At 42.2% G+C, this 14,221-nt stretch overlaps 1 protein-coding gene across 1 annotated transcript; it reads left to right on the plus strand.

Annotated features, from left to right (window-relative positions):
- The first annotated feature begins 4,120 nt into the window (after positions 1-4,120).
- On the plus strand, positions 4,121-11,954 carry LOC131230810 (small ribosomal subunit protein bS1c). The gene is made up of 7 exons (XM_058226803.1): positions 4,121-4,470; positions 6,743-7,018; positions 9,329-9,409; positions 10,418-10,699; positions 10,782-10,892; positions 10,982-11,068; positions 11,752-11,954. Exons 1-7 carry the CDS (start codon positions 4,177-4,179, stop codon positions 11,854-11,856), a joined length of 1,236 nt encoding a protein of 411 aa, XP_058082786.1. The 5' UTR covers positions 4,121-4,176; the 3' UTR covers positions 11,857-11,954.
- The last annotated feature ends 2,267 nt before the right edge of the window (positions 11,955-14,221 follow it).

Raw genomic sequence — 14,221 nt, forward strand, 5'->3', positions numbered from 1 at the left:
TCGGGACGGCCGGAGTGGCTTGCCCCTTAGCTTTCAAGATCGTCTTCGGTCTCTTTGGAGGGCGAGTCTCAGACCGAGTCTCTGACCGTGGAGGAGCCTTCATCTTAGAAGCCGGACGGAGAATAGGCCTTTCCTCAGCCATCTCTACATTAGGAAAAGCAAGACGAGTCAAGTAAAGTTCGAAGAAAATGTAACCTGACATCCAGAGGTTACTTATTACGGCCGAATCTAAACTCGCAAGAAGAAGACGCTCCGACTGGAGAAGTGTCTTCCAAGACCGCTCCTCCGGATCCAATGCCTTCAGATCCTTGATCCGAGCTAAGGCGCCAACTCTAAGTTTCGGCCTTCACTCGGGAATATCTGCAAAACGTATCCTGTCAGACTAAAAAACATAACAGTGTAAGGAGATAAAGGGAAAAGTACATGCCGAGTCACTTGCTTGGGAGAACGCCCCAGGAACGTGAGGTTCGATGAGTTCTGGCTCGGCAATCTCCCAGCGGCCACACGCCCAGAACCATCTGTCTCTTCAGTGCTTGTTGGAGGTAGGAGGGTCGGTTATCAAAGGCCCACCCTTGGTACGCCAAGCACACAAAAAGTACCAGCCGGGCTTCTGCGGATTCGACCGTACTTGATACAAATGGAGAAAATCGTTGATGGTCAGTGGGGGCTGCTTTGTCTCAACCCACAACACCGAGCATCCGAACAAGTTCCTGCACCCGTTCGGGACTATCTGCCTAGGCGATATCTAGAGTCGAGAAAGCAAATCCTAAGCAATGCCTTCAAGGGGCAGACGCAAGCCGCATTGTAAGGCGACTTGAAAGATTGCGACCATCCCAGCCAGAGGACAGTCGGGTAACTCACTCGGCAGGGAAAGGTGAAGGATGACCGAGTTCGGGACATAATACCCGACTCTGATCTTATCCAAATCCGCCTTGGTTAAAATTGAGGGAACCAGACCCCTCTGCTCATCTCCTGTCTCCCGTCCCTCGGTTGCCGACTTAGCAACCTTCGTCAATCTCCGTGTAGAGACCGACCTACTGGCCCCTTCGATCTCCTCCCCAGGAGGATTAGGTTTGCCAAGGGCAGTCGATAGTGATGTCTCTCCACGAGAGGGACCCACCGAAGCAGGGCGCTCCGCTAAAGACCCAGTTGCCCTTTCCAAATACTGAAAGGCTTTATTGAAACCAATGACCATCTCCGCCAGCAACGAGGGCGATTCCGAGACATTCCAGAAATGTCTCACTTCACCCTCATCATCGGATGCTCCCTCCCGGGAGCTCTGAGAACTTTACATTGTTATAAGAATAAAAAGTGAAGGGGAGGGAGAGAGTTAGAACTCACCGGAGATGGTGGAGAGGACGTGAATGAGGAAATCAGGAAAGATGAAATCAGTGGAAAGCGGAAGAAAGAGGAAACGAAAATGAGAAGAAAAGAGGGCGCGTGCGAAAATGAGAAAGGGGCGTCTCGCTCATTCTTATATATCCCTGCCACGTGGCAAGGGCATTTAAGGAGGAATCGAATCGACGATCGTTTCGACTCTCCCGCCCGACACATGGCGCACGCCGACTAACGGAGATGCCGCCTCCGCTACGTGTTTGAAGCTCATTAGCCGAAGAAGTGCTCTGACGACTTCTCGTGCGTGCGGCCTCGATTAACGAATTGACACACATTTAGGACGACACACAACTCCTGCGAACATTAAATGCTCCATCATAATATCGGTCTCCGGTCCAAGCCGACCCAAAACTCTTTACTCCTTAGCATTAACACAGTTGACTCAAGGAGTAAGGAGGCTTACTGTTGGGAAAAAATATGACAAGTCCGAAGACCCGGTTATGGAATAGACTAACTCTACTGACACGGCCCGGCATTCCGAGGCAATAAGCCTGACCGAGGCAAAAGAACTAAATGCCTCAAGGAGAGACTTAGCTCAGATCGCCGGGGTTAACCCTGACCGAGACTTATAAAGTCACGAGCCAAATGCAAAGTACATAAGATGCATGAAGTTGACTCAGAAGATAAGGCAACAACATCTAAAAGGCTGATTAGGGTCTGAAGCTTAGAAGCCACTTGACCGACCATAAAACCAATCCAACAAGGTCAATTATAAGGTCGGCTATCGGAGTAAGAGAGGATGTCAATTATAGATCGGCTCCATCTCGCCTAACAGATAGCGAGCAACTTGATCCATAAAGCTGGCTTGGACTAACTCATTATTAGAGTCGGTCAGGATCGGGCTAAGCAAGGAAAAGACGGCGTGAATGAAAACGTTGTCCCAAAAATCTCGTAAAAGGATCCCCAATCCCGAGGATCTCGGGATCGGATGGAGACCTAAAACGGGTTGAAATCAAATCTCCAAGATATCAGAAGAAGAATCCCTGCACGATGGGACCCTCATATTCCTATAAAAATGGGAATCTCCAAGCTAGAAGGTACACAGAAAACTCCTCTCAAAACCCTTCCTATACGGTTCTATCACTGACTTTAGCATCGGAGGGTCCCCGACTCTAGCCAGGGTCTCCTTTATTTCATTCTTGTGCAGGTGGTAGATCGAAGGAAGGCTCACCAGTTTGCAACAACACACACACACACACTCTAAGGAGAATCAGTTATCACGATAATTCATGAGCACTTTTTGACATATGATATGAGCACAAAATCTTAACAATTCCTAATATGAATCACCTTATGAAATCCCTGAGGTTCAAAAGTAACCTGATTCGGTAATTTGGTGGGCCATAGGAAAGTGAGTGGGCATTCACTTCATTGATTTTTCTCTCACTTTACCATGGTCTATTAGATTTTTGGATTTGGCTAAGTTTTGGGCTATAAAGGTTTCATGAAATGACTTATAATGTAAGATGAGTTTTTGAAAATTGCTCACGAGTCTGAGAACCTATTCCAAGATAAGCATTACACATTGATATGTATATATCTATATACATATTGATATGTATATATCTAAGGTTGAACACGAGTCAAGCTAGCTCAAAAAGCTTACCCGACTTGGCCTTGGAATGACTCGGCTTGAAAGGCCAACTCGGGTCGAGTCAAGCTTGTTTTTTAAAGCTCAAGTTGAGTTCGAGCCGAGTTCGACCATGGTGCATTTTAACTCGAACTCGAATCAAAGCTCGAGCTCGTCTCTGCTCGAGTAATATATTTTAATATTATATTATATATATAATATATATATATATATATATATATATATATTTTAATATTATATTATATATATAATATGATTTTTTTTTTTTAAGTTAAAATTTAGAAGTTTTTACTAAAAAATCCTACCTGATTGCGCTGGATTGAGTCGGGTTGGGGTTTGGGTTGGGGTGGGGGCTGAGTTGGGTCAGGTCAGGTTGGGCACCGGGTTGAGTCGGGTGCGGGTTTGGGTCTGGTTAGGCGCTGGGTTGGCATATGAACAAGCTCGACTCGACTCAAACCACTAGCTCGACTTGAGATTGACTTGAAAGCTTTGGCAAACAAGCCAAGCTTCAATGTTGAGCTCAAGCTCAAACTCAAGTACAACATGGACGAGTCAAGCCGAGCTTGGTCCAGCTCAACTTGACTCAGCTCAATGTACAGCCATATATATGTGTGGCCGATGTACAGCCATATATGTGTGTGTGTGTGTAGACACGTAGACACACACATATGGTGCACGCGCACATAGACACACATATGAAAATGGGCGTGGGCCAGATTGGGCTGGGCTGTCAGTAGCTTTAGCTCAAACTAATATTATTCCGGCTTTTATATCTAAGCTTACCTTAAAAGGCTTATGGCCAAGCCCAGCTACAATAGCTGCCTAGCCCAAAAGCCCATGGCTGACCTTGCCCATTGAGGGCATGATGCACGACAAAAATGCCCTTGAAGTCCTAAATGGGCCGGGTCTGATAATGGGCTCCACTCTAAAATGAAGCCGAAAACAAGCCTTATTATCAAACGGGCTTAAATTTTAGGCCTGGGTCCGTATGCAGGCCGAGAATTCCAGCCCAAGCCCATCTTGAACCGGGTGAGTCCCGAAAGCCCGGCAGACGGACATACCTACTAATGATTGGCCCGCTCTCTGACACGTGTGCCATCCGACGTGTGAAATCCCCTCTCTCCCTCCCCTTCTCCCTCTCCCTTATCCGACCCCCACAGCGAAGATCTCTCTCTCTCTCCTCTGTAAAAATGGCTTCTTTGGTCCAGCAGTTCTCGGGTCTCAGGTGCCCGCCTCTGTCCTCCTCTCATCTGTTGAAACCCACCTCCTCTTCAAAGTCCAGAAGAGCCTCCTTCTCAACCACAATCGTCTCTGCAGTTGCCATCTCCAATGCCCAGACCCGAGAGCGCCAGAAGCTCAAGGATATGTTCGAAGAAGCCTACGAGCGCTGCCGCACCGCCCCCATGGAAGGCGTCTCCTTCACTGTCGAGGATTTCCACTCCGCCATCGAAAAGTACGACTTCGATTCCGAAATTGGAACCAAGGTGAGTGTTCTTGTTTATCGAATTCTTCTGTCCTTCTTCAGACGACGAAAAACGCGGAAGCGGAAGTGAATTGGGCATTGGACTTCTCGATACCCATTTGCCTGAATCCGCTGTATTGATTATGTGTGGTGTATTTTGATGATTGGGTTTTCATGGGTTTGAGATTTTGGACTTTTGGAGATAAGCGTATGATCGAGCTTATTCAATGATCTGTATGCGCAAAAATGCTGTTTGGGGGCGCATTAGAATGGGGAGTATTAGAATTGGTTTAGTTTTCTGTCATTCTTCTTCGAACGATTGGAAAAAGAAGAAGAAGAAGAAGAAGAAGCATCGAAACGGATGCGAATTGGGCATTGGGTGTGAGCTTGAATGAGTGATTGTTTTAGAACTGATTGGATTTCTCGACACCCTTTTGCTTGAATCTGCTGTATTGATTATATGTAGTGTATTTCGACTATTGAGTTTTCTTGTTTGGAAGGATTTGATATTTCGAGCTTTCAAATAGACGTCTGATTACCAAATTTTTGTGGAGCTTTAATGCCCCTCCAAAGTTTGCCGCTTTCGGGTGGCTGATAGGAAGAAAGAAAGTCCTCATTATTGTCAATCTCCGGAAAAGAGCAATGGTGATTACCAACATGTGCTAGTTACGTAAGAACGATGAGGAGACTGATCATCCGTTTGTTCATTGCCCTTATGTGAGCCAGATTTGGGTGGAATTTCTGGCTGTTTTAGGCTTTCATGGATCACTCCAGAATCAGTTGATATTCTGTTGGGTGCTTGGCATGGAGTGGGCTTCAGAAAGGAGAAGAGAATGTTGTGGAGAATGGCATTATTGGCAATTTGGTGGGCTGTTTGGGAAGAAAGAAATGCTAGGTGTTTCAATAATTACAGCAAACCAGCTCAAAGCACATCACAAAAGGCCAGATCATTGGTTATTGAATGGGCTTCTTGCGATCTAAATTTGAAGGGCTGTAATCTTTTCTTCCTAGGGATCTAGTTGGGCTGCCTGCTTGCCGTCTCCTATGCTTTTGTCTTTGTTTTGTTTTGCTTCTCTTCTTTAGTAAAATTTCAGTTATCTTTCAAAAAAAAAAAAAAGATGTCTGAATTCTGATCAAGCTTATTCATTGATCTGTATGTTCAAATAATGTTGAGGCTGACGAAAAACATGGAAGAGGATTTGAATTGGGTGTTGGATGGGGAGGCCCAGTTCCTCTACAAGTCCCTGTAGGATAAGCTTATCCTACAGGTGCCGTGAATGGGGCCCGAGGTGTTTGCACGGCATCCAACATATTCATCAGGGTCACCTAGGGCTGTCAATGGGCCGGGCCAGGGGTAGGTCTCGGCCTGGGCCGTCTGGTTGGCCCTATACAAATTTCTGAATTTTCAGGCCCGAGCCCGGCCCATTGACACCCCTACGGTCACGCCACTGTGGAAGCTGGACTCTCCAAAGATCAGGCCGATACAAAAATCATGCGCGCCACCACATCATTTTGGGGTTCTTCAATGGTAACCCATTGTTTCCCGAGGTGAGGGCCCATGGATGCCCACCATGATGATGGAGGCCACCTTTCTGGTTCCCAGACTCAATTTTAAAAATAAAAAAATAAAAAAAATAAAAATTCATGTTTTTTCATCTGAGCACTATATAACACCTCTTCTGGGAACTGTCTTACATAAATTGAGTTAATATGTTGACCCAATATACATGATTTCCCTGTCTTGGTGCAGCCCGGCCCGGGGGTAGGATTTTTTGAATTCTTTTGCTTTAGGTTCAATTAAGAATATCGGTTGATCAGTATACCAAAATTTCCTGTCAGTGTACAGTGGGGTTTTTAGGAAAGTTTTTACTGAGCTGTGCAATCCGGTAGCTTGGTTGACCCATATACCCATTTTTCCAGTAGCAAGCCCTGTTTGGTAGATGCCTAAAAATGAGTACATCTCATTGTAGTTAATCAATATCATGTATTAGAGATCATGAATGTTGGTTAGCAAGATTATTTTTAAACATTACCAAAAAGAAATATGATATCTAACACCTAATTACGATGAACTAAAATGAGATGAACTCATATTTACGTGTCTACCAGATAGGCCCTTATGGTTTTTGAGAAGTAGTTTGTTTGGTTGGGGGATCCTGAGAACTGTCTTAAAATTGCTTTTCCTGAACTTGAATTAAGTACATGTGTTGACCCACTTGCCTGGCTTTGCTGGATTGTTTGATTTTGAGGTTGTTTTATCAGGTATTGTGGTTTGATCCATCATTCTTTTTTAGGTCAAAGGAACAGTCTTTAATACAGATATGAACGGAGCACTGGTTGACATTACAGCAAAGTCTTCTGCATTCTTACCCGTCCAGGAAGCATGCATTCATAAAATTAAGCATGTACAAGAAGTAGGGATAGTTCCGGGTTTCCAAGAAGAGTTTGTAATTATTGGCGAAAACGAAGCTGATGATAGCTTGATTTTGAGCCTGCGGTCAATCCAGTATGACCTTGCATGGGAAAGGTGTAGACAGCTCCAGGCTGAGGATGTTGTCGTCAAGGGCAAGGTGGGAATATTGCGTACCTGATATCTTGCCTTTTGATTAACTTTTAATGTAAAATCTCTTAAGTTGCTTACTCATAAGGGCCAAAAAAAAAAAAAAAACCCATACCCGATGCTGCTATCTTTCTTCTTAGTCTGGATTGTTTGGTCTCCTTGTTGAACACTAAACCATTCACTGATTTACATTTTTTTTTTCTCACTTCTGCATTTCTTGCTATGAAATTCCGTTAGCTCACCATCTTTCAACTAATTCAGTAAGCTCATGCCAATGTTCATTCAGATGCAAGATTCACATTCTTTTAGCTGCAGTGGTTTTTACCGTTCGAAATCAGCCCTTAATTTAACACGTCCTTGGTAAGAATATTTATAATAATAATAATAATAAATGAATAAAATCTCGATTCTTCTGGCTGAAATAAGGTTTAACAATTCATGTTAGCTTTCAAAGCTCAAAAGTAACTGCTTGAGCCTTTTCCATATATTAACTGTGACTATGAATCATGAACTGAATACTTGTCAAGGTCACCTCCGTTTTTTTGAGGAATTGAGTCTAGACTCTAAATACTGAGTTGAAATAGCATAGAAAACTCAGCAAAAGATTTGGCTGCTTTTGGATCGGGTGGTGAGAAAATAATTTACAATTTTTGTGATTTATGCTCTTAGTAGAATTTCCAAAAAGCGTGAAATAACACCCATGTGGATATACCTTTTTTAAAAAAAAAACCATGTGGATATGAAAGAGCTTTTTCTTTCCAATATAATATAAAGGAGACCCATTTCATGATTTTTGGAAATTCTACTAAGAGTGGAAATTCCAAGTTGCAAACTATTTTTCTCTGCTGCAGAAATGGCTATGAGCCAGATGCAGCCTTTTATGGATCTGGGGTGTGTCCAAAGCACAAATGTAATTACTAGGAAATTCCATGAAAAGAAAAAAAGAAAATCTCAGAGATGGTGAACTCAATAAGTCAACTAGGTAATCAGCCGACTAGTCTTGGATTGGCCTTAAACCTCCTGCCAAAGTATATGATCATCTAAGCAAGGATATGTATTGTACTCTTGGTTCCTCTGTAGCTATAGATTGGGTCTTATGGTTCTACGTTTGAGTCCTTTGATTTGACAGTGGTTAGACCATGCTCAGCAAGTCTTCTGGATCGATAGATACTACTCATCCGATCTTTGGCCTACTGTCTGTTGAATGTGGGCTGATGTAACTTTTTTTTTTTTCTTTTTTCTTTCTTAAAAGTCTTTTTGCAAGCAATGATTGAAGGGTTTTTTTTTGAAAGATAACAAGGGATTTCATTTATTTTTAAAAAAAAAGCTCTGAGGAAGCATGAAGCAAAAACAACAAAATAAAGCCAAAAAAAAAAAAAAAGGAGCAAAAGAGACAAATTACAACTTTTCCAACCAACCCTTACCACCCATTCTACAAAGATGTCCCAAACATAAGTTACATAACTAACAACCCACTCAATACTTCGGCTAACATTGCGAAAGCATCTGCCATTCCTCTCCTTTTGCAATGATTGAAGGGGGATTGCAATCTCTTTTTGTATGCTCAAGCTTTCAAAAAGAGCCATTAAATGCTATGGGCGTGCATGCATCACCGTACATGCGTGTGATAAAAAATACACATGCGACAAATTTATCATGTTATTTACACAGTATTCCATTCTATTACTGTTTTCATTTTTTTTAAAAAAAATTTATTTCTAATTATACAAGTCTAAAGTTATGATAACCTACTGAGTCACCTGGCTGACTCGTCTATATCCAAATTGGCTGACTAAACTGAAGCTGAGCCTCTGGTTTTCTAACCTTTATCCCAGTATTACCCACAATGTTTTTTATGAGATTTTTCGATATAAAAAAGAAAAAAATAATAAGAGAGAGAGAGAGAGAGAGAGAGAGAGAGAGAGAGAGAGAGTGAAAAAAAGGAGAAGTCTCATCTTAGTTGTGAGAACGAGTCGACAAGTAATACTGATCTTTTTAATCCTTGGTACAAATATCTTCTTTTCACAATTCATTGTGTTATCCACATGATTCTGGCACAAGAGCTTAAATACATTTCATTGTTCATCAGTGGTGAACTAAGTTGAGATGTAATGGTTACGAGGATGATGTTGTGATGTTTAAAATCAATGGTAACTACAAATGAGTGTTACTTATCCTTAACTAGTTACATAGCTTCCTTCGTCTGCACTATTCCGTATTTGGTGAACTTTGGTCATGCTATTTGCTGTTCCTAGTAGTGCTTGATTTACTTGTTGGAAAACTCAGGTTTTTCTTTGATCTGACTATGAAATATAAACAGGTTGTCGGGGCAAACAAAGGAGGAGTGGTGGCCATTGTGGAGGGACTTCGTGGGTTTGTTCCGTTTTCACAGATATCAACGGTTGGTTCTTCAACTTGGTTTTTGTGCGCTTTTTTTGTGTTGTGGTGTTATAACTCGTGAAGTCTAAGTTGGTCTTTCCGCACAAACCTTTCATGAGGCGATTTGGCCTTAGAACCAAAAATGCATCACAGGAGATTGACATGGGCTGCATCTGGTATTACTAGTATTTCTATCAGGCAAAATGCCTTATTCCCCCTTCAGCCTTTTTCTTCAATGAATTTTGAAACTTTTGCAGCAGTCATAGTTTCTTTTTAGTATTTTAGACACAATTTACTTTTTGAGGTTTCGACATATAACATTCTCCCTTATGCATTTTCCCAAATAACACCATCCATTTTCCAAATATGGTCAAAAATCACCCCACCATTAATTTTTTTGGACGGAAAAACTAACCATGGTTAGGTTAGCAAAATCTTTTTAAAAATGACAATTACCCCTCCCAAAGCCCCCAAACCCACCCTAACTGTAACCTCTCCTCTCTTTTCCCAAACCCTAATCCTAACCCCACTAATGAGGGTTCAAAAAGTTCTTTTTCCATTGTCACAGTGAACTATAACAACCATAGCATGGTTCATTTGTGTTTTGCCAACGGATGTTAACCACAGGGTGGTTTTTTCCTGAAAATGGAAAACAGTAGTGGTTATTTGGTAATACACATAAGGGAGGGTGTTATTTGTCTTTGGGCCAAAAGGGAAGGTTCTATATGTTAAAACCCCTTCTTTTTTTTTGGTTGAGACGCTATGTAATACACAGCTGAAGGCTTTGTTTAGATGCACTACCAAATTGAATTGTAATAGCTCAATTAAGTGGAGATGACCAAATCGTAATTGCCTGCTTTCTAGTAATTGTTCCTTCAATACAAATACTAGAAAGCATAATTACATTTCGGACAATTCCACCACCTAATTGAACTGATTATTACAACTTGATACGACGGTGCATCCAAACACAGCCCAAAATATTATTTGTTCAGTGGTAACCGGATTATTTTTTTTATTTGGGTACCAGAAATCGACTGCAGAAGAACTCCTCGATAAGGAGTTCCCACTGAAATTTGTAGAGGTCAATGAAGAAAACTCTAGGCTTGTTCTTAGTAACCGCAAGGCCATGGCAGACAGTCAAGCTCAGCTTGGAATTGGGTCAGTTGTCACCGGAACCGTTCAGAGCCTTAAACCATATGGTGCCTTTATTGACATTGGCGGAATCAATGGCCTACTCCATGTTAGCCAGATTAGCCACGATCGTGTTGCCGACATCGGGACTGTCCTACAGCCTGGTGACACTCTCAAGGTACAAGTTCTTGTTCATGTGTCTGTTGAAAGTTTTGGGCCCCTTTCTGAAAGCTAATTACTGGAAATTTTCTGTTGAAAAGGTGATGATACTGAGCCATGATCGCGAGAGAGGCCGTGTGAGTCTCTCTACCAAGAAACTAGAGCCCACGCCGGGTGATATGATCCGGAACCCAAAGCTTGTGTTTGAGAAGGTAGTTCTTGAAAATTGTATCCGTTCTTTTCACTGAAGTTGTGTGAATGCAGGATTTGATACTATTATTTCATGATTGTGATTCAACAGGCGGACGAGATGGCTCAGACTTTCAGGCAGAGAATAGCTCAAGCGGAAGCAATGGCCCGTGCTGACATGCTGAGATTTCAGCCAGAGGTATTTCACCCCACTTGTCTATCCTATCCAGTCTTCTGTTTGTTTTTTGAGCTCTTTATGAGCAATCCAAGGTATGGCCTACCTAATGATGCGTTCAAGTCGTGTTCACCTTCACATTCACGTTTGCCACATGCACGAAAAACAAGCTGCCAATGAATTATGGGAAAGAAAATGACAAACACCATGTTGTGAGATGTTTTATTGGTAGCCGCTAGTCTCATTCTCAGCAAATTCTTGGATCTGGAATTTCTTGGGAAACTTCAATTTTGAATTTTTTTTTTTTTTCAGGGATATTATCAGGAAAATCTTGCTAAAATAGGAAAAAAAAAAGAAAAGAAGCTTACTATAGATTAATAAATACGTTTGAAATTAAAGAAATATATATTTAGAAATTGTAATGCCAAAAAAATTTAACTAAGAAATCATGATAATTTCACCATAAGCTTGCAATTAAATCATGAGAAAATAAGAAAATGCTGAGACTTCCAAAGTATCATGATGTTATCAAGATAATAATCACTTGGTTGATATTTTGCGAAAATATCATGATATTGTCAAAATCTCGTCAATATTTGTTATAATGGTTTTATGTGAACATTTCAAGCTTCCAAGTGTTTTAGCGTTGATGCCACATCTTGGGTTTGAGCCTAATGGTGTTTTTCGTCCTCACCCTTTTTTTTCAGAGCGGATTGACTCTCAGCTCAGAGGGTATCTTAGGTCCACTTACACAGGACCTGCCTGCCGATGGTCTAGATTTAAGTGATGTCCCTGCAGCTGAAGACACGTAAACATAACATATGCTGTCAAGGTATATTAGATTGGTTCTTGTAATTTAGTTCTCTTGCATGCAAAGGAAGCCTGTGAAGGTGTTACATAGATTGGTTTCTGCCGTGGCCTTAATCATTGGTTTTAAATGAAAGCTAGCTTCATGGTAAACTTAAACAGCCGGTTTTTTTTAAAAAAAAAAAAAAAACTTTTCTTCTTTTTCTCTTCCATTCTTTTCTTTTTATATGTATTTTCTTGCAATCGATGGTGAACTAATGGAAGGCATCACCATCAGACGTACATTATACATTTTGATCAGCATCCCATGTGGCTCAAATGACAGTGAAATTCAACCCCTGGGAGGGCCCCATGGCCTCTCTACCCCACCTTTCGTGTAGCGGAGACGAGGCAAATTTCATCTTCTTCTCATTATATTGAATCATTGGAGTGTTGGTAATGTGCATCTAACCCTGGAAGGAGCCTTCTGTGAAACTGAAATTCAAGTGTTGTTGCTGTTCATCAAGAAAAATACATCTGAATCTTCTTTCCTAGAAACTATAAACGGGTGGGGATTGGGGCTAGTTTGTATTTGGATTTTTCTTTTTTAACTGATCGTGCCGGACCTATTTGAAGTTTTGATTTTGCTCGGCCTTAGGACCTGGCCCTCCGATCAGCTGCCAGTGACAAAATGGTTACCTGGCCAAGGTGTGGAAACAATCTCAGGAAAACAGATGCTTTCTTGCGGTATCCCAAGAATGTGAAGCCCTTTGATGATCCAAACTGTTGCTTTTATGGGCCACATCATGAATGGAAAATGTCCTTGATGCCTGCCAGGTTTGATGATCCTACCCCTTCAATATTTTGCCATCTTTTCAATTCAATCAAAATGCTGGGGTCTTCCAATATAGAAAATTTCCAGGGCATTTCTCACCCCCAATGGGACCTATCACTCCAATGGTTTGGGACACTGAACCATGGGCCGCACGTGGATGGAGTCCCAAAATCTCTACACATGCGGCAGGACCCTGCAAGAAGGTTGCAGGCAGAGCTGGAAGAAGAGGAATACGGTAAAGCCATTCCTATGCAGCACACGTGGCAGGGTGATGGGACAATCGGAACCATCCATCCTACTGGCCGTGCCATTTGGGATGGCAACCGGACAGGTCTGGGCCTCTTACCTTTTAGCAACGGGCCTGATTCAGCCCAACTGTGCCCGGTCACGTTAGTCACAACTGGCTTTCCTGGGCTTGGGTCGGGCCTTGAAGGAAACTTTGCAAAAGATAGGCATGAACCTGACCTCTTTGTCAATTGGGCTTCAAATCTGGTCTATATCTGACCCATGGGCCTCCATTACACCTCCAACTAAATCCATACTGGGCCAGACCCTTAAATCAGATGGGCTAATCTGGTCCCTTTTCATCCCTACCTTCTGCAGGTGGCAAATGATTCCAAATAGATTATCAGAGCCATCCAATCAGTGCCCTTCACAGCAATGATAGGAAACATGGTTTCATTCAATGTACGGAACTGATTAGATTGCTAGGATTGCATGATACGTGTGATTTCTGAAATATGGACCAGCCATGATAGGGTCTTCTGTATGTATGTTCTCAATCAATACTACAGACGTCTCCATGCATTGTGGAGAGACGCCCTACCATATTCCGGTTCCTACAAAGCACGTGACCCTGTTCTGTCACTTACAAGAAACAAAAGATGACAAGCTTGTGCCTGTGCATCATCTGGACCATAGAAATGAACATGATCTGGTCTGTTCAGTGATAGGTCCAAGGACGATGACAAATCCCATTTTGTCACATTTACCAGATGGCCTTCTCCCTTGAATCAGTTCTATAACAGTGGCTGAGAAATCACATCTATCGAATAAATCATGCATGTTGAATCAGTGCTCTATCAGTGAGCCCTAGAAGATAATCTAGAAATGGTACTGCATTCCGAGGAAAATAAAAAAGTTTATCGATCAACTATTACTACAAGGGTGGGTCCGATTAATGGACGGTTAGTATCATGACTCACCTCCCTCAGGTATTTGTTTCATCACCAATCAACCATAGCTCAAAAAATTGCATAAATAAGACCATGGACATTCACTACCCAAATTTGGACCACCAGCCTTGGCTCACACCGGCTTTTTAAGCTCTTATTTGTAATCAATGACTCAAAAGGACGTGACTGTTTGGAGTGTGGCCCATCCAGATGGGGTCGGCTGGGTTAGTGCTTGTAATCTGTTGTACCTTTTTATGAGCAAAGGGCAACTTCAATTTGAGAAGGATGCATTCTTTCCAAAAGGAAAATAGTAAAACCAATGAGAGGTTTGAAACACTGGCAGTGTGATGGCTGATGTGCAGCCACAAAAGGGATTGGAAT

The sequence above is a fragment of the Magnolia sinica genome, chromosome 17 (assembly GCF_029962835.1).
Source record: "Magnolia sinica isolate HGM2019 chromosome 17, MsV1, whole genome shotgun sequence".
Taxonomy (NCBI): domain Eukaryota; kingdom Viridiplantae; phylum Streptophyta; class Magnoliopsida; order Magnoliales; family Magnoliaceae; genus Magnolia; species Magnolia sinica.